At 35.3% G+C, this 25,209-nt stretch overlaps 1 protein-coding gene across 4 annotated transcripts in view; it reads right to left on the bottom strand.

Annotated features, from left to right (window-relative positions):
• Positions 1 to 4,203: 4,203 nt before the first annotated feature.
• Positions 4,204 to 25,209, bottom strand: part of LOC149549482 (early meiotic induction protein 1) — a 134,383-nt gene continuing 113,377 nt past the window's right edge. The window contains exons 3-4 of one of the 4 annotated variants that reach the window (XM_089792853.1): positions 5,879 to 6,037; positions 4,204 to 4,528 (exon numbers count right to left, since the gene is read on the bottom strand). In XM_089792853.1, coding sequence (XP_089648979.1) covers positions 5,921 to 6,037 — 117 coding nt within the window. In that variant the 3' untranslated portion in view covers positions 4,204 to 4,528; positions 5,879 to 5,920. Of the gene's footprint in view, positions 4,529 to 5,777; positions 6,038 to 7,286; positions 7,547 to 25,209 lie in introns of those variants that run through there. The other 3 variants (XM_089792851.1, XM_089792852.1, XM_089792850.1) reach the window with 3 other exon arrangements.

Here is a 25,209-nt window from a genome sequence, read left to right as displayed (position 1 = left end):
AACCAGCCCAGAAGACACAGAGTGAGCAAGTAAATAACCAAAACCTTCGGCAGCAAGGACATAAAGCGCTGCAGCTAACGGACAATCTTGTCTGATGGAACGAAAAAGTCCAAAAGCTTCAGATTGCAAATTATTGATGGTGATGCAAGCATTAGCATCACCAAAGAGCATCTCCACGGATTGAAGGAAATTGGGACCAAAACCCAGAGCCTGAAGCATAGCCAAAATGAAAGGTCATTCAATGCGATCATTTTAGAGGCTCTTGGAATGCAGGTGGAAATATAGATTCACTTATAACACTACACTAAAGTGATTCCCTTCTTTTAATGCATATGCAACCACTCAAAATGATCAAAGACGAAAAATATGTGAAATAAATGCAATATAGTGATTTTTAATACAAGGACAACAATAAATCATGCAAACGTGTGTTTAAGTGGCTCATAACTAGTGTTATAGCAATAGGAAAATATTTTTTCTGAATTTGAACATTTGAGATTTTATGACTCAAGTTGACAGTCGTAGAAATGGCACAAAACACAAAGGCCCTAGAATCAAGGTGGAGCTAAAAAAAATTAGTAATTAATGCATGGATAAGCATAATAAACATATAATGAGGTGACTATAAATTATGTGTACAGATAAAATGGAGGGTAAAAGTATTGGAATAGATGCAAAGGTAGTTATATTAATCATATGATTTGTGGACACTAGACAAGGCGCAAAAAAAAAAAAAACTATAGAAGAATGTGCAGCTAGGAATGGAGAAGGAATCAAGCAATTATCCTTATTTAATGCAAAATAAGGATACTTGTCAATACATGTATTTAAGGTTATATCTTAACATGTGCATATTTTACCATTACAAGTTTGTAGAATTCATTTTGAACTACCTTAGAAATTTAGAAAAATCTAAATAAAAATAAAAGAAAATTGTTATTTAAAAAAAGATTTCCAAATAAATAAGTTAATATAAAAATACAACTGCAATCCCCAGTGTCCATGTAGTGCTCCCTTTTGAGGAATTTTTATACTAGCTTAACTATTTCATTTGATAAATTCATGAAGTGTCTATACCTATCACAAATATTGCAAATATTGCCAATCAACTTGAATAGAAATTTATGTTTTCAATTTTAGCCACCATGGAATGATATCATGAAAAACTTATAGATTGGTCTTGAGGATGTTTTGTTAAAATCCTCTAGACCACCAAATCTTCCAACATAGTTGTAGGATTAGTAGCCATTCATCTATTACCCTATCACATGATAATTAAATGTATGTAAATAACCATCCATAATGACTTCATTAAGAAAGGGAGGGCGGGGAGGCGGGCGGGGGGGAAGGGACACAACGAACATAAATTAGATAGAATATAGTTGTAATTCTACATTAATTTTATACAAGGTCACCAGGAGACGGGGAGACTTTGAGGTCTCCGGTACTGGTACTGGTACCGGTACGGCAATTTTTCAAATAGGAGACGGGGGTACTTGGAGACGGCAATTTTTTTTTTTTTTTTTTAAAATAAATTTTTAATAGTTTAAACTTAAAGAGTCTAATACTAAAAGTAAATACAAAATTTCAAATTTTCAAAATAGTAATACCGTAAGACTAAAAGACTAAAGTAAATAATAAATTAATAATACTAGTGTTGTCACATTAAAAATTAAAATAGATTCATAGAGTCAAACTGTCAAAGATTATAATAATAATAAGCGGTCAGATACATAAGTACATTACTGAAATAGATTTTAAAACCTGACAAATTGGCATTGCTACAAAAAATTTGTGAAAATTATTGAATTATTCAACATTGATGCATGCATAGAGACACACTTAGGATTTCTATTTTCTAACTAAGAGTTAGGATTGCTTAGTTTAAAAGGGAGTAAATCATTTTGTAATAGTGTTTTTTTTCCAGTTACACAGATTCAACTAACAAAGATTCCTATATTGGTACTAGGATATTGCCAACAGCAGATAAACAGGTACGAATAACAAATACGACTTATACATCAAACTGAAACATGATATCCTCTTGAAAAAACAGAAATATGGGACCAAATACATTCATGTTAACATACATAAAACCTCTAGTCTATCACTGTTATCGCTGAGTCTTTATCAGCAAATAGATGCTTGGTTTTCATGAGGAATAATACTATTATCAAGCATTTGCATATCAGATTTTTGTAACATACATAATACTATCTTCTAATGCACTAACAACAGTTTTTGCACACTAATTTCTCAGCCGCATAAATTTATGTGATTTGGGATCTTTACTGCAATCCTGTACAGCTTCCAATATGTTGTCTTAGACTTGTATCGTGTTCCTGTAGGTGACGTACATCACCAAGCAGTTGTTACGGAATTCATATAGTACCTTAGATTTTTGCATTAAAAACATTTAAATGAGGGCTAAAATATATAAAATTATTTAATATTATATTTTACATTTATATTTTATCAGGAGACTTCGAGGGGACTTCACTTTTTGGATTAGGAGACGGGGAGACTTCAGGAGACTTCGTCATGAAGTCTCCAACCTTTTTTGAGGTCTCCGGAGACGCGAAAAGTCTCCGAGACGCGTCTCGGTCTCCGAGACGCCACTTTTAGGGGGGAGACGGGTCTCCTGGTAACCATGATTTTATATATTTTTCGTTATATACATATACATATGTATATGTATATATGTATATGTATACCTATATATGTATACATATATATATATATATATATATATATATATATATATATATATATATATATGCTATGTCAATTTAACAATCTTTAATTTATTTTTCTTTGTTTATATACCTTTCATATCATATTAAATATTTGATTAAAATATATGTAGAGGCTATTGGCGGCGTACCCCTTGCTCCTTCGGGTGCAAGTGCTAGTTAAGTGTATGTAAATAACCATCCGTAATGACTTCATTAAAAAAAGGGAAGGGGGGGGGGGGGGGGGGAGGCGGGCGGCGCACAACGCACATTAATTAGATAAAAGTCGAGGACTGTTCTTCACAAGTATCTCTATATTAGTCACGAGTTCCTAATCTTTACAATGCCTTTGCATCCCCATTATCTTTCATAGAAAATACTACTTGGACAACTGCCAAGTTCAAGGTAGAATGTTTTTTAGAATTGCTTCCTTTGTGATTAAATCCACATATCTTATCTGAAATGATTTTTCAGTCATAAAAATATTTAAAACTTAATATCTTTGGTAATTTTTAAGATGTCACTGGAGCTATGTTCCTTGCATCACTTATGATACCCCTGTTATCAAGGTTTAAAAATTATGCCTATTTGCATCTTTTGCGCTGCTTTTAATTGTAGAATATTTACAAATACCTGACCAATTTATCTGCCTTACCTTGCAAATTTAAAATATTAGTATAAAAGAGGGTGTGTGTGGGTGTGCGTTTGCATTCGCGTGCACGTGCGCATCTATATATTGAAAAATTATATGAATGTGTTATCACTGGTAGTTTACCTTTTTAATTTTGTTGGTATGGTCGAATAAGTACAACAATGTACACCATTGAAGAAAATTTAATGTGTATGTGTGTCTGTGCGTGCATGTGTATATTTAATAATTATATGAATGTGTTATAATTGTTAGAATCAATGGCAGTCTACCTCTTCGATTTTGTTGGTATGGTCGAATAACTACAGCAGTTTACACCATTAAAGAAATTTTTATAACTGAATATCATCAAAAAATAATTGACAAAAGCTATAAAACTTTTGATAATGCAATATTTTATATTAATATGTACTTGGTAATTAGGATATCAAAATCAAGTTGCTCCAGGCAAACTTCTTAGAATTTAAAATTGGTTTTCTGTGAAATGTTTTAGCAATCTGCACTATGATTTTGTGTGGTTTAGCCTTGTAAGTGGCATATAGTGCTCTAAAGATTATCAGTTTGAAATAAATAGCTTTCTATGATGAAAAGGATAGTACAAAAGAATCTTGGTATGGTTCGTAATTATATTCAGTTATTTATGTTATAGTTTGTTGTTTGCAGCTTTATTTGTTTTCATTTAGCAGAATAAGGCAAAACATCCCTATCAATGGATTGTTAAGTTGTTATACTAAACTCCAATTGCATTGCTTTATAACTTGTGGCTTGGGGGAACAAGGGAAATAGGAATAACCGTTATAATAGATAGAATGAGAAACAACATGGAAATATTTTGGTTAGTTTAACTGAACTGCTCTTGAAAAAAAAAGTTATAACAAGTACACGAATTGCATTTTCAATGCATCACTAGCATTCTATGGAATTGAATTCTTTGACAATTAGCAAATTCCTTTATTTTAGAAATAATAACCAATCCAACCATGTTTACCTATAACACAATTTCCTCATTATGTTACGTGAAGATTCATTTTCATTCATACTCATTTAAATGACCAAATAGTGTAGTCCAGTTTGCTGAAGCTTCCTCAAAAGTTCGCATTTTCCATATGTGTGGAGGCTGATCCCTCTCTCGTGCTTCTAAAATTTTCTGTGTTGAAAAGGAGATAATTAGCTCTACAACATCACATGACTACAACACATCCACATCTCAAAATCAATTCAAATGAATTTTGAAAGACAAAAACAAACAAGAGCTTGTGAACGATGATCTCATGGTATGGATTTTGGATCTAGATCTAATGGAGTCAGATAAAATACCACTTCCACCTTGAAAACTGTAGTAATGGTGGAGTTTCTGGCAATTTTTGACTTGGCATATTTTGTGAGTTTCAGGTCATACAACTCTTCAAGAAGCAAATTTGTGTCTGTTGACCTATCCATCCTTGACCAAGCAGCATAAATTTAAATTGCTAAGTATACACTAGAAAACAAGAAATTTTAGGATTCATTGGCACCAAAACCACCATGAATTTGTCCCAAATGTGTTGAACTTCAAATACATGCGTTTGCATTCGCGTGCACGTGCGCATCTATATATTGAAAAATTATATGAATGTGTTATCACTGGCAGTTTACCTTTTTAATTTTGTTGGTATGGTCGAATAAGTACAACAGTGTACACCATTGAAGAAAATTTAATGTGTATGTGTGTCTGTGCATGCATGTGTATATTTAATAATTATATGAATGTGTTATAATTGTTAGAATCAATGGCAATCTACCTCTTCAATTTTGTTGGTATGGTCGAATAACTACAGCAGTTTACACCATTAAAGAAATTTTTATAACTGAATATCATCAAAAAATAATTGACAAAAGCTATAAAACTTTTGATAATGCAATATTTTATATTAATATGTACTTGGTAATTAGGATATCAAAATCAAGTTGCTCCAGGCAAACTTGTTAGAATTTAAAATTGGTTTTCTGTGAAATGTTTTAGCAATCTGCACTATGATTTTGTGTGGTTTAGCCTTGTAAGTGGCATATAGTGCTATAAAGATTATCAGTTTGAAATAAATAGCTTTCTATGATGAAAAGGATAGTACAAAAGAATCTTGGTATGGTTCGTAATTATATTCAGTTATTTATGTTATAGTTTGTTGTTTGCAGCTTTATTTGTTTTCATTTAGCAGAATAAGGCAAAACATCCCTATCAATGGATTGTTAAGTTGTTATACTAAACTCTGATTGCATTGCTTTATAACTTGTGGCTTGGGGGAACAAGGGAAATAGGAATAACCGTTATAATAGATAGAATGAGAAACATGATGGAAATATTTTGGTTAGTTTAACTGAACTGCTCTTGAAAAAAAAAGTTATAACAAGTACACGAATTGCATTTTCAATGTATCACTAGCATTCTATGGAATTGAATTCTTTGACAATTAGCAAATTCCTTTATTTTAGAAATAATAACCAATCCAACCATGTTTACCTATAACACAATTTCCTCATTATGTTACGTGAAGATTCATTTTCATTCATACTCATTTAAATGACCAAACAGTGTAGTCCAGTTTGCTGAAGCTTCCTCAAAAGTTCGCATTTTCCAGATGTGTGGAGGCTGATCCCTCTCTCGTGCTTCTAAAATTTTCTGTGTTGAAAAGGAGATAATCAGCTCTACAACATCACATGACTACAACACATCCACATCTCAAAATCAATTCAAATGAATTTTGAAAGACAAAAACAAACAAGAGCTTGTGAACGATGATCTCATGGTATGGATTTTGGATCTAGATCTAATGGAGTCAGATAAAATACCACTTCCACCTTGAAAACTGTAGTAATGGTGGAGTTTCTGGCAATTTTTGACTTGGCATATTTTGTGAGTTTCAGGTCATACAACTCTTCAAGAAGCAAATTTGTGTCTGCTGACCTATCCATCCTTGACCAAGCAGCATAAATTTAAATTGCTAAGTATACACTAGAAAACAAGAAATTTTAGGATTCATTGGCACCAAAACCACCATGAATTTGTCCCAAATGTGTTGAACTTCAAATACATGCGTTTGCATTCGCGTGCACGTGTGCATCTATATATTGAAAAATTATATGAATGTGTTATCACTGGCAGTTTACCTTTTTAATTTTGTTGGTATGGTCGAATAAGTACAACAATGTACACCATTGAAGAAAATTTAATGTGTATGTGTGTCTGTGCGTGCATGTGTATATTTAATAATTATATGAATGTGTTATAATTGTTAGAATCAATGGCAGTCTACCTCTTCAATTTTGTTGGTATGGTCGAATAACTACAGCAGTTTACACCATTAAAGAAATTTTTATAACTGAATATCATCAAAAAATAATTGACAAAAGCTATAAAACTTTTGATAATGCAATATTTTATATTAATATGTACTTGGTAATTAGGATATCAAAATCAAGTTGCTCCAGGCAAACTTCTTAGAATTTAAAATTGGTTTTCTGTGAAATGTTTTAGCAATCTGCACTATGATTTTGTGTGGTTTAGCCTTGTAAGTGGCATATAGTGCTCTAAAGATTATCAGTTTGAAATAAATAGCTTTCTATGATGAAAAGGATAGTACAAAAGAATCTTGGTATGGTTCGTAATTATATTCAGTTATTTATGTTATAGTTTGTTGTTTGCAGCTTTATTTGTTTTCATTTAGCAGAATAAGGCAAAACATCCCTATCAATGGATTGTTAAGTTGTTATACTAAACTCCGATTGCATTGCTTTATAACTTGTGGCTTGGGGGAACAAGGGAAATAGGAATAACCGTTATAATAGATAGAATGAGAAACAACATGGAAATATTTTGGTTAGTTTAACTGAACTGCTCTTGAAAAAAAAAGTTATAACAAGTACACGAATTGCATTTTCAATGCATCACTAGCATTCTATGGAATTGAATTCTTTGACAATTAGCAAATTCCTTTATTTTAGAAATAATAACCAATCCAACCATGTTTACCTATAACACAATTTCCTCATTATGTTACGTGAAGATTCATTTTCATTCATACTCATTTAAATGACCAAACAGTGTAGTCCAGTTTGCTGAAGCTTCCTCAAAAGTTCGCATTTTCCATATGTGTGGAGGCTGATCCCTCTCTCGTGCTTCTAAAATTTTCTGTGTTGAAAAGGAGATAATCAGCTCTACAACATCACATGACTACAACACATCCACATCTCAGAATCAATTCAAATGAATTTTGAAAGACAAAAACAAACAAGAGCTTGTGAACGATGATCTCATGGTATGGATTTTGGATCTAGATCTAATGGAGTCGGATAAAATACCACTTCCACCTTGAAAATTGTAGTAATGGTGGAGTTTCTGGCAATTTTTGACTTGGCATATTTTGTGAGTTTCAGGTCATACAACTCTTCAAGAAGCAAATTTGTGTCTGCTGACCTATCCATCCTTGACCAAGCAGCATAAATTTAAATTGCTAAGTATACACTAGAAAACAAGAAATTTTAGGATTCATTGGCACCAAAACCACCATGAATTTGTCCCAAATGTGTTGAACTTCAAATACATATGTAATTTATAGATCAAACTCTTGCTAGGATCTGATCAGTTACTGTAGGATGGAACTGCTAGTCCTTCAAAAGATGATTTGTAATTCATATATAGAATAACTCTTTCTGGACAATATTACTAGTTGTCTGTCATGGTCATGTCTCAAATAACCTTTCTAAAGGAAAACAATTCTTCAAATGTAAAAACCTAGCTTCCAATAAAAAGCTATATTGCTATTAGGAGACCACCACACAGTTCTAATGTTTCACACAACAAAATCAGAACATGTCAAATGTCAGCAATTTGTTTACTTCCAATGCAAAACATATAGAAACGCAAGGCCAGAAAATATCCCCTGCGGATCACATGGACTCAACATATTAGCGTAATACACAGTGATTGATTTTTGAGATTAAAGATGAAACAACCTCTCAATTTAATGATTGCCCAAATTGCCAAATGGTTGTAAGTGTTGAGAAATTTAGCCTCATAGTGAATTGAAGCAAATTCCATATGTAATATATGTGTGAGTTGATGGATTTTTGTTGATATCCGTAAATATCACATTGAGATGATATACCTCCATATGCTTGAGAGCATATTGTGTTCCATAACAAATCCTCCCTAGCTAACAGGGAGTGTAAGATTATAGCTACAGCCAGATTGATTTAATCTTAAGATGCAATGTTGATATATATATATATATAGTGATTTATATTGTTATATTAACTAATAATGATAAAGACATGCCTCTTCATAAGACATGTCTCCTACTCTTATATTTATAAGAGTTTGGGATCTGCATTTAGAAAATATCAATTATAATGGCAATATTATTACATTTGCAGAGATCCAAGAAGTTAACATGGTATCAGAGCCAAGCTGCAGATGTAAAGAAAGATAGTGAAGTAAGATGCAAATTAATATATTACCTTCCACAGAGATGCATAGAGGACAAATGAAACAACATATATATACACCTAGAGGATAATAAGGATTGCAACTTTGATGGCATCAAATTATATATACATCACAACAAAATTTGTCAAGGAGACGTATATTGATCGTCAATAGTATCTATCAGAAATAAAGATGAGATTAATATATAAAAAGGTTGGGCAAAAATAATACCATCTCAACAACACATGGATACCACGGCAAAAACAGAATACATAATACAAGGTGACAATATCCTCAGTATTGCCGTATATCTAAGGGGTAAAATCTTATAATGATCGATATTGTATAAAGCACAATATTTATTGAAGATGATTAGAGTGGCGAATAATCATTTCTACGCACTACAAGGATGCCACCAACATTAAACATTTATATATATTTCACATTCCAAATATATCTATCAAACAAGGAAAAGAGAATATGAAAATGCCAAATCCCTTTGTCGTATAAAGATTTAATATTGCATACACTGCAAATATTCTTCAACTTTTCTTTGCAGATTAAGACAGAGGATATACAAAGGTAGTGTAAGTCATTTAAAGCTCTATGGAAGAGGCTGCTTCATGTTGGGCCACACAATATCCAAGAAAAACTTGTACTATTTGGACCACCTCCGTTTTGCCAAAACACCTCAGTAGAAATTAAGTAAAAGGTAATGTTATCTCTAAAAGTTGCACCCTTGATTGAATTCGAAAAACCCAGTCACTTCAAGAAACATGGAAACACTCCTGGGTAGTGGGTGTACCAAAAATAGGAGTGAACCTCTGGGTTCTAGGTTGGCTCCTTACGATGCTTCACCTATTTGCTCTACAAATAGAACTTAAAACTTGGGAGGAAAAGAGATAGAGGGATAACAAAATTAAAATTTTAAGACTAAGGTGATGCACCAAACTTGAAATGAGATTGATATTTTTAACACAATGAAACCTTCTTGAAATAGTTCAAAAATGACACAATTTAGATAACAATTTACTCATTTTGCAAATGCAACAAACTGAAGGATTCTCACTTAGGACACAAGATGAATCACAATACTGACAACAAATTAGTACCTTTCATACAACAAGATGGAACTCAGAAAAGGTCTTCAAACAACTCCTTCATTCAAAGTTTCAAAGGCTGATATATAACATTCCCATAATTGATACAAAGCAATTTGTACTCAAACTATGAATGATTCAAGAAGAAATCACAACAATAGCCCTTTAACAAAAAACTCAAAACCCTTACAAATGAGCCTCAAACTCGTAATTATGCTTTTTCACTTCAATTGCTTCACAAATGCAGAAGCAAACAACCACTCCTTGGTCGAATTCAGCCTTTAAGGCCAATTTTGAGCCCCTAAAAAGTCTTCAAAAAGTGTACAATAGTAACCCCAAAAATCATGGCCTGTAATGGGCACCCTACAAATGCCCAAATACTAAACCAACTGCTGATAGGAATTTAGTAAAATAATTTGCATCCAACCCTTTATTTCTCCGTTAAATGTTTAAACCCCTTTATGGCTCTGGAAGTAAAAAGTTTTTTTTAACGTCTTTGAATAGATTTGAAATCACATAACATGAACAAGAAGGAATTTATAATAATATGCAAACTGAAGATTGAACTACTGCTGAAATAATATTATTTATCAAACTAATAAAATCAAACACATAGCAAACTTTTCAACTCACTAATTACTCCAGCATTATAACATAATGTTCCAGTAATGACTTCCCCTCTTGCTGCTACAGTAACATGAATAGTGTCGTGCTACAATGACGTGAATAGTGTCATGCTACAGTAACGTGAATAGTGTTGTGCTATAGTAATGTGAATAGTGTTGTGCTACAATGCTGCTACAGTATAATTTGTCTTCAATCAGTCCAAGATCCTCATAAAATCATCCCTTCAAAATGGTATAAGCATCGGGCAAGGAGCGGGGATGATATGAGCAAACACTCAATCTGCCTATAGCTGGAAATACACCCAATCTGCCTGTTAATGAAGCTGATAGCAATGAATTCCAAAGGCCAAACCCCAAGGGAATGATGTCTAGAATGTCACAAGAGAGGATAGATGTCCTCTAATGCTAAGAACGAATCTGTAACTCCCACATCAATTTTCTTCTCATATTCAACCTACCGAATGAAGCCACTAATGCTCTCTTTTATTCTTTCTCTAAGGGTTGATTCAACTCTCATGAGCAATGTGGGATAAAAGATGTGCAATATAAAACATATTAAAATATTCACTTATGTCTCCCTTTAAGCCTCCCTTTTGATTTGCACACATTCTCATAAAATTTAATATTAAAGTAACACTTTAATATTTTACAACTAATTTAAATGTAACTTTAATAATACTTCATGCATAAAAAATTATTAGCTATCGGACTCCAAACAACACAAGTGATAGCTCGTTAGAAAGCTCTTGCTGAAGAGTATCAAATCCAATCAACAAAATTAGCCTCCCCTGTGTCCTGCTGACTTACTAAAAATAGTACATATCCCTGAGATTGAGTAAATCAACTCCGTTTTGGCCCAAACTGCAGATGACTAGGCCAAAACACTCTAAGATCCCTTTAAACCCTTCGTTAGCCCTCAGGACCATGTAGAATCAGGCTAACGCACACACACTTGGTCAATTACTAAAGTGGGGACATTACAGTCTGCCCCCATTGAAATTGCTTATCCTTAAGCAATCTTCGTCCAGCTTGTTGAATAACTTGCTCACTGTCCCATGTAGCATCCTCCTCTGACAGGTCCTTCCATCTAACCAAATACTTCTTCACTATCCTAGTTCTGAGTTTCCTCTCTCGGGTGTCCAGAATAGCCTTAAGTACTAACATGAGTTTCCCCTCCTCATCCAAAGGGGGTAAATTTGTAGAAGGAACTACACTCTGACCAATGGCTTTCTTAAGCCTCAACACATGAAATACATTGTGCACCCGATTGCCCTCTGGAAGCTCAAGCTCATAGGTGACCTCGCCCACTTTGCGAATCACCCTGTAGGGCCCATCAAATTTAGGCTTCAACTTCTCTGCTCCGCTCCTCTTGAGTGATGACTGCCTATATGGTTGTAGCCTCAAATACACCATATCCCCTACCTCGAAATTGCACTCTACCCTATGCTGATCAGTATACAACTTCTGTTGATTTTGAGCCTATTGTATGTTCTCCTTGAGCACTCTTAGGATATTCTGACTATCCTGCAACAGGTCTTTGGCTTTGGGCATTCGACTATTCCCCAAAACTAAATCCATGAAGCTTGGTGCTTCATACCCATACAATGCCATTAATGAAGTCACCCTAATGGTCATGTGATATGTGGTATTGTAACAATACTCCCCCATGTGTAACCACTTGAACTACGCTCTTTGCTACATAGTCACATAGTTCCGCAAATAGCCTTCCACCCATTTATTTACTATCTTCATCTGCCCATTTGTCTAAGGGTGGTAACTCGTACTAGGTGTAAGATCTATAGCACAACCTTAACAATTCCTACCAAAAGGTGCTCATGAACTTGTTATCCCTGTCACTAACAATAAATCTTGGTATCCCATGCAACTTGAAAACCTCTCTGAAGAATAAATCTGCCACCTGAGTTGTATAAGTAGAAGGAAGAGCAAAGAAGTGAGCAAACTTTGTCAATCTGTCTACAACCACATAAATACAATTTCTTCCCTACACTCGTGGTAAACCAATGATGAAGTCCATAAAAATACTTTCCCATTTCCTGTCTAGAATGGGCAAGGGTTGTAGTAAACCTGTAGGAAATGTGTGCTCTCCCTTATTCTACTGACAAACTGCACACTCCCTGACATACCTTCGAACATCACCCTTGAGCCCTCTCCATGAGAACCACTCTCGGATCTGCTTGTAGGTCTTGAAGACCCCTAGATGCCCAGTTGTAGGTGCATCATGAAATGCCCTCAGAATCTCCTTTCTAAACTGTGATGTAGGGATCAAATAAACACTATCTTGAAATCTGATCAACCCATCCAACACCGCATACATGTCATCTTGAATTGTGCTCGCAACTATCCCAAAAGCCCAATCATCTCCTGCATACTTCACTGCAATTTGATCTCTCCAATCTTCGGAAACCTCTGCTAGAGCACATAAGTGAGGTCTCTGAGATAAAGCATCAACCACCACATTTTTCTTACCTTTGACAAACTCTATATCAAAGTCATAATCCTACAATTCAATAACCCATTTTTGCTGCCGGTCATTAAGATCACATTGGCTCATGGAGTATTTAATACTATTGTGATCAGTCTTGATCACAAAGAGCCCACCTGCCAAATCTGATCGGAATTTGGCCAATGCATGCATTATGGCCAACATTTCCTTGTTGTAGATAAAATAACTCCTCAGAGCTTCCTACTCTCGAATGTAATGGGGTGTCTCTCTTGCATTAATACTGCTCCTATCCCATCTCTTGAAGCATCACATTGAAGCTCAAATGGCTTCGTGAAATCAACTAGAGCTAGAACTGGACAAGATGACATCACTTGTTTGAAAAAACATCTCTGCGCTGCCTCTGTCCATGTGAAGGATCCTTTCTTGGTGAGATTTGTCAAAGATCTGGCAATGTGTGAGAATCCCCTAACAAACCTCCTATAAAAATACATAAACCAAAGAACCCCTTAAGTTGTGTGAGGTTTGTAGGAGTAGCCCAATCGACAGCAACTCTAATCTTTTTGGGATCAACCTGAACACCATCTACACTAATGATATGCCCAAGGTAAAGGAGCTCGGTCATGCCAAACTCGCATTTTGATTCCTTGGCATACAATGACTCTCTGTCTAGAATAGATAACACCTCCTGTAGATGCTGCAAGTGCTCCTCCCAGGTCTTATTGAAGACCAAGATGTCATCAAAGAAGATCAAGACAAATCTCCTCAACTGCCCCCTGAACACCTGGTTCATACAACTCTGAAATGTGGCGGGTGCATTGATTAGCCCAAATGGCATAACCATAAACTTGAAGTGGCCATAGTGACATCGAAAGGTTGTCTTCTCGATGTCCTTTTCTCTCATCCTGATCTGGTGGTATCCGGATCGTAAATCAATTTTGGTGAAAAAGCGTGCACCATGTAACTCATCAATCAGCTCATGAATCCTAGGAATGGGATACCTATTTTTAATTGTTTTCTTATTCAGTGCCTTGTAATCAATGCATATACGCATCATCCCATCCTCCTTCTTCACTAGAACTACTACCGAAGCAAAAGGGCTTTTGCTAGACCTAATATACCCCATCTCCAATAGCTCTTTAATCGCCTTCTCTATCTCATCCTTGTGTTTCTTAGGATGACGATAGGGAGTAATCATGACCGGTTTGGCTCCCTCCTTGAGCTCAATAACATGCTCTATCCCCCTGTCAGGAGGAACCCCATGCGGAATATTGCCAAATACTTTGGCGTGCCTGTCAAGTATTTCCTAGATATCTGGTGGATGACTCTTTACTTGTGGCTCCTGTAGAGCTGGCATAATGAAACATTTTGCTGCCTACTCTATGCCATTATGCCGAAAAAGTCTTTGCATTCTCCTCTGGGAGACTACTCTGTAGCTCCCATCCAAAACTCCTCTGAGTATAACAGTTTTGCTCTCATGCTGGAATCTCATCTCTAGTTTTGCTAGGTTGAGTGTGAACTCAACTAGTAAGGCCATCCATGTAATGTCAAGGATGACATCATAGTCGCCCATGTCTACTACATAGAACTCATTCTCCAACTCATAGCCATCTCCAAACTTGATGTGAAGATTAGATATCTTTCGAGTGCATAATAATTTGTCACCATTTGCTACCATGACTCTAAACCCAGCATGCTCCTCGGTTTGTAAACCTCTCATGGCTACCAACTGTGCATCTATGAAGTTATGTGTAGCCCCAGTAACAATGAGAGAGATCACTTTCTGCCCCTGGATAGTACCTTTGACCCTAAATGTGATCGCCTTTTGAGTCCCTGTCAATCGTGCCAACGACCTATCATCCTTAGGAATGATGTTCTCCTCTAGAGTGCTACTCACATCTAAATTGGAGTGTGGATCCTCCCCCTCTGACTGTGACTCCTCCGCTGAAAAATACTCCATTTGATTTGCCTTAGCCTTGAGAGGGCACTTATGAGATAAGTCCCAAGGCTCTCTACAATTAAAACATAGATTCTTCCTCCTTAACTCATTCAAGGTGTCATTATCCAACTTCCTATTATCCCCTTTTGGCTGTGCATCCTAGTAAAAAGGTTTTTTTTCCTTATCCGTATCCTTCTTCATATGTGAATCCTTAGGCTGAAATCTACTCTTAAAAGAATAAGGCACTAAGTCACGAGCCTTCTTAGTGGCCTCCTATAATGTATTGGGGTCATGCCCCTTGACCCAACCCCTTAAGGGATTTAAGAGTCCATCCATAAACAACACTACTAATCTCCTCTCTGAAATATTTGTGACCCACACAGCTAACCTCTAAAATTCAATGATATAGATCTCAACTAACCCCCACTACTTGAGCTATGCCAACTCCTTAAACTATAACTAGGATCTTTGGTATCAAATCTCTCGATGAGCCTCTCAGTGAACTCTTCGTAAGATGTGATTTGATTATGCTCCAAGGTTACCATGCCATGGTGCCACCACTCATGCGTTGGGCCCTCCAAATGAATAGCCGCATACTTGATACCTCCTCCTCAGGCATAGGATTCAGCTGCAAGTATATATCTACCTTCTATACCCAAGATCGTGCAGCCATCTTCTCTGAAGCATCATAATAAGGTAAAAAAAGTTTTCCAACTTTCTTTCTCAACTCAAAGTTTTGATTCCTCCCTCCTACCCTAAGCATATGTTTCATCCTCAAGTCCATATAATCCTTGAGGGAAATATCCGCCTGAAACTCTAGTCCGACCGCCTCCCAGTCCCTCCTAAATTGAACCTGTAACTCAGTAATTTGCAGTTCGTTCATTGGTTGAACAGGATCTCTAGGTGGGAATGTGGGTAGAAGAGGTCTCAAGCTCGTTGTTCGAACTGGGTGTGCAATGTGTCTAAAGTTATCCTCATTCCCATTGTTGCCTTATCCATCATTATTACCATTGATATTATTCTCAAGACCATTGTTGTTGCCTCGGCCTCCATTATTATCATTGTTTCCGTTGTTTGCATTGCCTGGATTAATATTGACACCCATCTGTCTAGCCATAAGCTTCAGCATCATATCCATTCGCCTATTATGCTCATGTTGCATACATTGCCCTTGCTCTAACGTACCCAGTAACCGTCTGAACATTACCTTCTGATCTGGACTGGCATTCCTGCCTCTGCCTAGTCCTGTATTCCTATCATCTCAGTCACCCATACTGTCGTCTGGTTCAAAGAATATCTCCTCTGTGTTTGTATACTAGATTCTATGTCAACCTGCACTGATAAACTAGATTGCTTGCTTTGTGAGTCCGAATCTTTGTTGTCTTTCTCTGGTATGGTAGAAGTTAATAGCCTCTATCGCATGCTCAAACATACATTCTTAACCTGTTTTATCTCTGACTTTAGTGTTTTGACATTTCGTCAAACACTTTTCTCTCTATTTGTTCCAAATTTTCTGTAAGGCCTCCACAGGATGGCAAGACTTAAAGGCTCTGATACCACTGTAATGGGCACCCTAGAAATGCCCAAAAACTAACCCAACTGCTGATAGGAATTTAGTCGAATAATTTGCATCCAACCTTTTATTTCTCCGTTAAATGTTTAAACCCCTTTATGGCTTCGGAAGTAAAATGTTCGTTTGTTTTGACATCTTTGCATAGATTTGAAATCGCATAACATGAACAAGAAGGAATTTATAATAATATGCAAACTGAAGATTGAACTACTACTGAAATAATATTATTTTTCAAACTAATAAAACCAAATACATAGCAGACTTCTCAACTCACTAATTATTCTAGCATTATAACATAATGTTCTAGTAACGACTTCTCATCTTGCTGCTATAGTAACATGAACAGTGTCGTGCTACAGTGATGTGAATAGTGTCAAGCTACAGTAACATGAATAGTGTTGCGATACAATAACGTGAATAGTTTTGTGTTGCAGTGCTACTATAGTATAATCTATCTTCAATCAGTCCAAGATCCTCATAAAATCATCCCTTCAGAATGGCATAAACATTGCATAAGAAGCGGGGATGATATGAGCAACCACCCAATTTCCCTGTTAATGAAGTTGATAGCAATGAATTCCAAAGGCCAAACCCCAAGGGAATGACATTTAAAATGTCACAAGAGAGGATAGATGTCCTCTAATGCCAAGAATGGATCTGCAACTCACACATCAATTTTCTTCTCATATTTAACCTATCGAATGAAGCCACTAACGCTCTCTTTTATTCTTTCTTTGAGGGTCGATTCAACTCTCATGAGCAATGTGGGATAAAAGATGTGCAATATAAAACATATTAAAATATTCATTTATGTCTTTCTTTAGGCACCCCTTTTGATTTGCACACATTCCCATAAAATTTAATATTAAAGTAACACTTCAATATTTTACAACTAAATTAAATGTAACTTTAATAATACTTTAGGCATAAAAATATATTAGCTATCGAACTCCGAACAACACGAGTGATAGCTTGTCGGAAAACTCTTGCCGATGAGTATCAAATCCAATCACCAAAATTAGCCTCCCCTGTGTCCTGTTGACTTATTAAAAATAGTAAGTATGCCTGAGACTAAGTAAATCAACTCTATTTGGGCCCAAACTAGAGATGACTAGGCCAAAACACTCTAGGATCCCTTTAAACCCTTCGTTAAACCTTAGGACCATGTAGAACTAAGCTAACACACACACACTTGGTTAGCTGCTAAAGTGGGGACATTACATGGCCTGAAAATATCAACATAAAGACCCCTCACAAATGCAGTCATACCACCAAAAAGGCTCCCAAAAGTCCTTGAAATGCAATAACTCTTCAACTGACTTCCCATCCCATCACTATGACTTTGGACAACTATAATAACTCTAAAGAATATCCATGCTTGACTTTTAAAAGGTAAAAATAAATATCTTATTTTTCATCAGTTGACACTTATTAATAATATTTTATATATAATTCATAATTCATAGAATCTAATATATATTAATTATACTAATAATATTTATTAAATGATGGGCTAATTCACTTAATAAACCATAAGGTACAAAGATAAGGTACAAGGAGGCTAATGAGATTCTTGAAGAAACCATTCATAGGCAACATGGAAAGTGTCTTGAGCAAGAGGGTATGATAGATCTGTTTGATGAGCTTCCTAATTTTATTGAGCAAATAGATGAGATGGCCTCTGAGCTATCTAGTAAACCTCCTTGTGTTTTTGGTAATATTGAAGAATCAGAACAACAAGTAGTTATGGCATGCCCCTCATCATCAAGTCAAGTTTTAGACCAGCTAGAAGAGGTAGCTAAGGTCACTGATGACGGTCAGAAGACAGAACATAAATCAGCACTTCAAAACACTGCACCTGAGGTATTTTCCAACCCTATACACAATTGTTTTAAGGATATTATTTGTCTTCCACGAGAGAGGAGCAAAGAAGACCTTGAAGAAGATATGTTTTGGTGTGATCTAGAATCTTTTTGTTTAAGATTGGGTGACAAAACGTCTCCAAAACTAGAAGAATGTAAATGCCATGACAAGGCAAAAGAGGCAGCTTCATCTCAACCTGATTTACTACAGCCACTTGATTCAGTTTGCTTTGATCAGCAAAAAATCTTTGGTGACCTAACCCAACAACTTGAAGTAAGAGTCCAAGAGCCAGACATCACTAAGAAGAGCTATGATTTGGTTCCTTCATGTGAGTGCCCTATCAAGCATTTAGCAAGGATGAATGAAAGAAAGAAAAAACTAGTACTAGTGCCTGAGCATGAAGGTGCAGCTGAAGAGAAAAGGATGCAATACATTGATCGAGTCCAAATCAACAATCTTTTTGATCAGCTCAATGAAGTAAGAATAGTTGATTTTGTACTTCAATAAGTATGGCACCAGCTGGTCAAGTATTTGTTATTTTTCCATCGCCTTACAATAATCCATGGACATGTTTTTAATTGCAAATTGAAGTGAAAAGGCAACTACTTTTCAGAACCAGTAAATGGTTTTGTTTAGCATGTTTTCATTTCTGGTTAGTCTAGGATAGGTTAGTTCTCAGCTTTCCCTAAAAGCTGCCAAGCACAAGTAGTCTTAGTTTAGTGTTCACTGCTTTCAATAAAGAGTTTCCAAGTTTTCTAAAGAACTGAGAAGAATGAGCAGCCTTGCATACATGCAATTATCCTAATCAGCAAGACACATTCATACGTATGAGCCATCAAGCAAAATATGGATAGCATCTTGTTGTCTTAATGACTCATATATACAAACATGCCTGGTTGGTTAAGATTCTTGCACATATCCAACAATGTTCTGCTTTGTTATCCATGCTATTTTTGTGTTTCATGAAGCTGAAAATGAGTAACCCTTCCTCTTAAGAACAAATGCCGTGTTCAAAACTCATAATGATGATGGTGAGCTTACTTATCATCATAACTCATGCAAATAACACTTGGCTAAAAGAAAGAGTTACCCTTGCCCAAATTTTGAATTGACTCTATGCCCAATAGACTATTTTAGGCTACTGGTCTTGATGTCTAGTAGGCAGACATATAGAAGAAGTCACCAAAAATGTTACCGAATTTTTCACCCCCAACTTAATTCAGGTAGAGCCATGGTTATGTCAATAAAAAATGTGTTATTTTTGTGTATTGCCAAGTACAAAAGCTTTAATTTCATGGTGACCAGCAAAAAATGGCAGAACATTCAAGATAGAAGACCTTCAAACTCTCATTTTCTTCCATCCATGGCAGCCCAACAGAAAAAGAATGGAAGAGATGAGTGATATTTTGGTCCCAGCAGCAACGAAAGCAAGAAAAATGCAGAATGACCTTCTATTCGAGCCAACAAATGCCCAGAAAATCTCCAGTTTGAAACCCTCTTTTCCTTCCATGGCAGCCCAGCAAGTAAAAAACTGATAGAAGCGAATGATATTGGTCACAACAATAGTGAAAATTAAAGCAAAAAGTGCCCAGAAAGGCTGTTCGAATTTGCATAAAACTCCAATTGAAACTCTCATGGCAGTGGCGGCAGTAAAGCTCCCCATTTCCTCAAAGTTGAAAATGAAACATCAAATACTCATTTTATGGTACCCAAAGATCCTGAAGCTTCATGAATAAGCTTTGCATTTTGTGGAAAATGTTTTATTTCCTAAGCCCCATTTTCTCATGCACGTGGATATCCTCTTTTCATGACAAATATGACATTTGGAATATGCCAAGTTTGAAAGTCTTTAATGTCTTAGGATACTTTCCTATGCTTTTAAAAATATTGTAAATATTTTAATATTTATATAATATTATTTGTTTTAATATATATCAATTGTATTAATGATATTGTTAAATGGTTTTTTGATCCACTTAATAATATTATTAATCTAATTGATATCTATTAAAAATAATAATAAAATATAAGTATTATAATAATAATAATATTTTCACTTATTAATGTTTACTATATAATCTATAATTTACTTTCTAATATATATCAACTACATTAATAATATTATTAAGTAAATTAGCCCATCACTTAATAAATATTATTAATATAATTAATATCTATTAGATTGTATGAATTATGAATTATATATAAAATATTATTAATAAGTGTCAAGTGTGATGAAAAATAAGATATTTATTTTTACCTTTTTAGAAGTCAAGCATGGATTTTTTTAGAGTTATTACAGTTGTCCCAATTCATAGTGATAGGATAGGAAGTCAGTTGAAGAGTTATTGCATTTCAAGGACTTTTGGGAGCCTTTTGGAGATATGTTTGCATTTGTGAGGGGTCTTTATGTTGATATTTTCAGGCCATAACTTTTGGGGTACTATTATACACTTTTTGAAGATTTTTTAAGGGCTCAAATTGGCCTTGAAGACTGAATTCCACCGAGGAGTGGTTGTTTGCATTTATGAAGCACTTGAAGTGAAAAAGCATAAGTATGAGCTTGAGGCTCATTTGTAAGGGTTCTAAGTCTTTTGTAAAAGGGCTATTGTTGTGATTTCTTCTTGAATCCTTCATAGTTTGAGTACAGATTGCTTTATAACAATTATGGGAATGTTATATATCAACCTTGAAACTTTGAATAAAGGAGTTGTTTGAAGACCTTTTCTGAGTTCCATCTTGTTGTATGAAAGGTACTGATTTGTTGTCGTTATTATGATTCATCTTGAGTCCTAACTAAGAATCCCCCAGTTTGTTGCATCTGCAAAATGAGTAAATCGTTATCAAAATTGTGTCATGTTTGAATTGTTTCAAGAAGGTTTCATTGTGTTAAAAATATCAATCCCATTTCAAGTTTGGTACATCACCTTAGTCTTAAAATTTTAATTCTGTTATCTTTCTATCTCTTTTCCTCCCAAGTTTTAGGTTATTTTTGAAGAGCAAATAGGTGAAGCATCATAAGGAGCAGGCCTAGAACTCGGAGATTCACTCCTATTTCTCGTACACCCACTACGTAGGAGTTTTTCCATGTTTCTCAAAGTGACTCAATTTTTTGAATTCAGTCAAGGGTGCAACTTTTAGAGATAGCAAGTAAAAGAATAAAACATAAATATTTACCTTGAGCAGCAATAACCGCCATAGAAGCACCATGTTGGATGATTTGGAGATTACGATGCTATGTGCTAGTATGATTAATTTGAGGGAAAAAGGAGGAAAGTCATTGGCTAATATGAGAACCCGATAAACAATATATTTGGAGGAAGAATACATGTCAATTGGAGAAATAAATAAAAAAAATCATGGATGTTAATCGCATAAGAATATGTAGCAAGAATACTACTAAGTGGAAGGATGATTATCAGGCGTACTCCAAATACAATCAAAGGTGGAAAGGAACAATTAAACACTTAACCCACCCATGGCATGTATGAAACATAGAAAACAAGTGGGTGCCACATCAGTAACTCATCCCACTACCATTATACTTAAAGATACCACCACCCATTGAGATTAGGAAATAATAAACAGATTGGTGTTATGACCCTTAGCATAAGGTAAAGGCTCAACAAGACCCCTCATAAGCAATACCACCTGTCACACTAGTAAAAAGGACCCACTGTCATCTAAGCAAAGATTGATAGAAGAAACCTATTCGGAATAAGATAAGGATGACATCTTATTAAACAATTAGTAGCGACCGACAAAAGCCTAGTTAGCAACGACCAGACGAAGATTGAGCAACAGTGATTGAGGGAACCATAAGGAAGTGTGAATCCCATATTTTTAAAAGTATCACTTAGTACAAAAATATTCTTGTTGCATGGAATTAAATAAAGGTATCTTTTACTAATTCATAATGTTCCTTTCTATGTTCGATATAATATTATAGGATCTTGTAAATGAAATATATGTTGTAACTAATTATATATATGAATGCATATTGAATTTATGTAAAGATTATAGTTAGAAATAGAGTCCATTCAAATGGTATGTTCTTATTATTTTATATTATGGATAGAATATTATTTTTATTTATGGAATAATGTGTATGTAATTGAAGGATCTAATATTATAATGTGAATCATGAGAAATATATTTATGTTACTATTAGTAACAAACATGAGTTACACTACTAACATTCCTATTTGAATTATAAGTATTGTTTGCCTTGATCTTCTTCCTTCGAAAATATTATTGCAAGAAGAGGGAGATTGAGATTCAAAGGAAGCTTGACATTTCATTTGAGACAACCTTGAAAGAGGAGCAGATAGAGAATATGGTTCTATCAACCTTCAGTGATCTTGGTCCCATTGATTCAGACGGAATAAACCACGTTGTGATGGATTCAACAATGATATAAATTTGGAAATTCACAGATTGTAAGATATGCATAATATAGGTTTAATCAAAAGATCAAACAAATACCTTTGCATGAATAAAGGAAAATTGAGTTGTTGTGAGAGATTAATGAAGCCTTTAAGAATTCATTTGAACCATTTGTGGGTCTCTCTTTGATAAATGAAACTCAACATATGAGTTATAGATTCATTCATGTGGCACAATCATACTCAATCATGATATTGGTATATTATGGACAAGTTTGTGAAACTGGAAGGACATGTTTGATTCTACTATTAAGCTAAAATGAATGTTTGCGCCTTCAATGGACAAAAAGAGCAAGTTGGAACTTAGAAAGGAGTTGTCATATTTGATACAAAATTGTTCAACAATATAAGATGAGTGGAAATTTTTACATTGTGGGGGGAATAATAGTCAATGTTCCATTCTCACTTGAGCCTTTTCTATACATACTATAAGGGTTATTTGCCTTGATCTTTTCCTTTATGTTTGAGGATATTCTTACACAAAAAAGGTTGGTACTTTACATATGCTACCAACTATTGTGCAGACAAAATTCAATGATAGTAGCTCCACAGACCCTGATGATCAAGATGGATAAAGTGAGGCTCTTGAAGCAAACATCTTTAATGATTGAGATTATGAGATTCTTCTACATTAAGAGGGAGTATGACACTTCTTCTAAGGCAATGCAGGAGCTTAGAAGATTGATACTTAGAGGGAGTCTAGAAATACATGTTTGTAATTACATGATTTTGAAGGGCCCGCTCCTATGTATATCATGAAGAAGTGATGACTTATCACCAGAAAATTAGATATCCGATCAGAGTGAGTTCGACAGGCATCCTTGGGTGAAGAGAGTTTTTGAGGAAGTAACTACAGGACCTAAGTTCCTAGGATCAATGTTCAGAGGGAGAAATTTTGAGATGCAATCCTTTGTGGATGATATCTTCTCAATGAGGAGAAGTTCTAAGAGAAATTCTTTGTAATGCACTCTCCTCTATGAGAAAGAAGTTTGAGGTGGAAACTCTTGTTCCACCCTCTAGTAGCAGCTATGGTGGGTCCATCCTCTGACTTGGTTCATGGTGGATATCATGTGAGTTACTACATGATGTTGTTGTGATTATGTCATGAAAGGTGACGATTTTTCATTATGTATATATTTAGAGGGGAGCTATTGAAAGGTGATGATCTTAACAATAGTTGGACTTGTTATCATAATAGACTGCATTAAGTTGTTGTCCCAGAGTGCTGGAAATTATGATAACAACCAAAAGGTAACTATTGAAAGGTGATGATCTTATCAATAGTAGATCTATCTCCTAACACCAAAACCTGTTGGAGCAAGTGTTTTGATTACGTAAAAACAAGTTTTAAAGGACCCGAAACCTTTAACAAAGTATTAGAGAGATGAGAACATAAAAGTTTAGAGAACAGCAAGCCTTATAGCCAGAAGAGAACAAATAGAAAAAGCCAAAAAATAGGAGGCCAGAGTACAACTATGCACTAAAAGACAGCAAAAGAAAAGCAAAAAGACAGCCCCCGGACAGCTACAAAGTCTTCAACACGTCCGCAGCTTGGTCTGCTAGTACGTTCATATTTTCCGTAGAAGCTTTCATGTCATCCAACTTTTTTGCTTCCACTCCTTCAGTCTTCTTGGAATTAGCCCTTGTGCACTTGCTTAGGCCTTGGTCCTCATTCACAACAAGGGAGTCTTAGCCTTTACTTTGTTCCATCTTGTTCAGCAGGGTGTTGAAGTTGTCGGCCATAGTCTTCAAAATAATGCAGTTTTGATCTGCCAGTTTCTTGACTGCTTTCTCCATGTTACTCTAGAATCTAGACCATCCATCCTTTTTTGGAGATCCTTGCCTAATTGATCTAGGTTCGTATTCTTGGTTTCAATTGTTGGCACACACTTCATCAATATTTTTACCTCTTCCACATTGCCAATAACCTCAGAGAGCCAATCAATGTGTTGACCCAGTGTTCTCTGCCATCTTGCTGAGCTAATCAAAGTCCCTTAAAATATCCTGCATTTGTTGTTTTAGCGTACCAATATCCTTCATCATTGACCCTGGGTTACCCATGATTCCCTTTATGAACCCCTAGTCATCCTCTTCCCTGTTATGTCCAAAGTAGTCCTCCTGCTCCCCCTGTTTGTTTCTATCTGGGTCCACCTCCTTGATATCATTGTCGTCACTGGCATCCTGAGCAAGCTCCTTTTTTCTTTTTCTTTCCACCCTCTTAATTAAGAGTTCATCATCAAAGGGGACAAAATCCATTTTAGCATTCATTCCCCTGTTTCTCGAAACCTTTCCCAAAGTTCCTCTCTTCTCAAAACCCTTTCTTTGCTCCTCCTCGTAATCACTATCTTGTTCCAAATCAC

The sequence above is a fragment of the Cupressus sempervirens genome, chromosome 7 (genome assembly GCF_028749045.1).
Source record: "Cupressus sempervirens isolate cs-2001-9-10 chromosome 7, ASM2874904v1, whole genome shotgun sequence".
Lineage (NCBI taxonomy): Eukaryota > Viridiplantae > Streptophyta > Pinopsida > Cupressales > Cupressaceae > Cupressus > Cupressus sempervirens.
The sequence above is the reverse complement of the archived record's forward strand: the minus strand, read 5'-3'. Positions and strand labels throughout refer to the sequence as shown.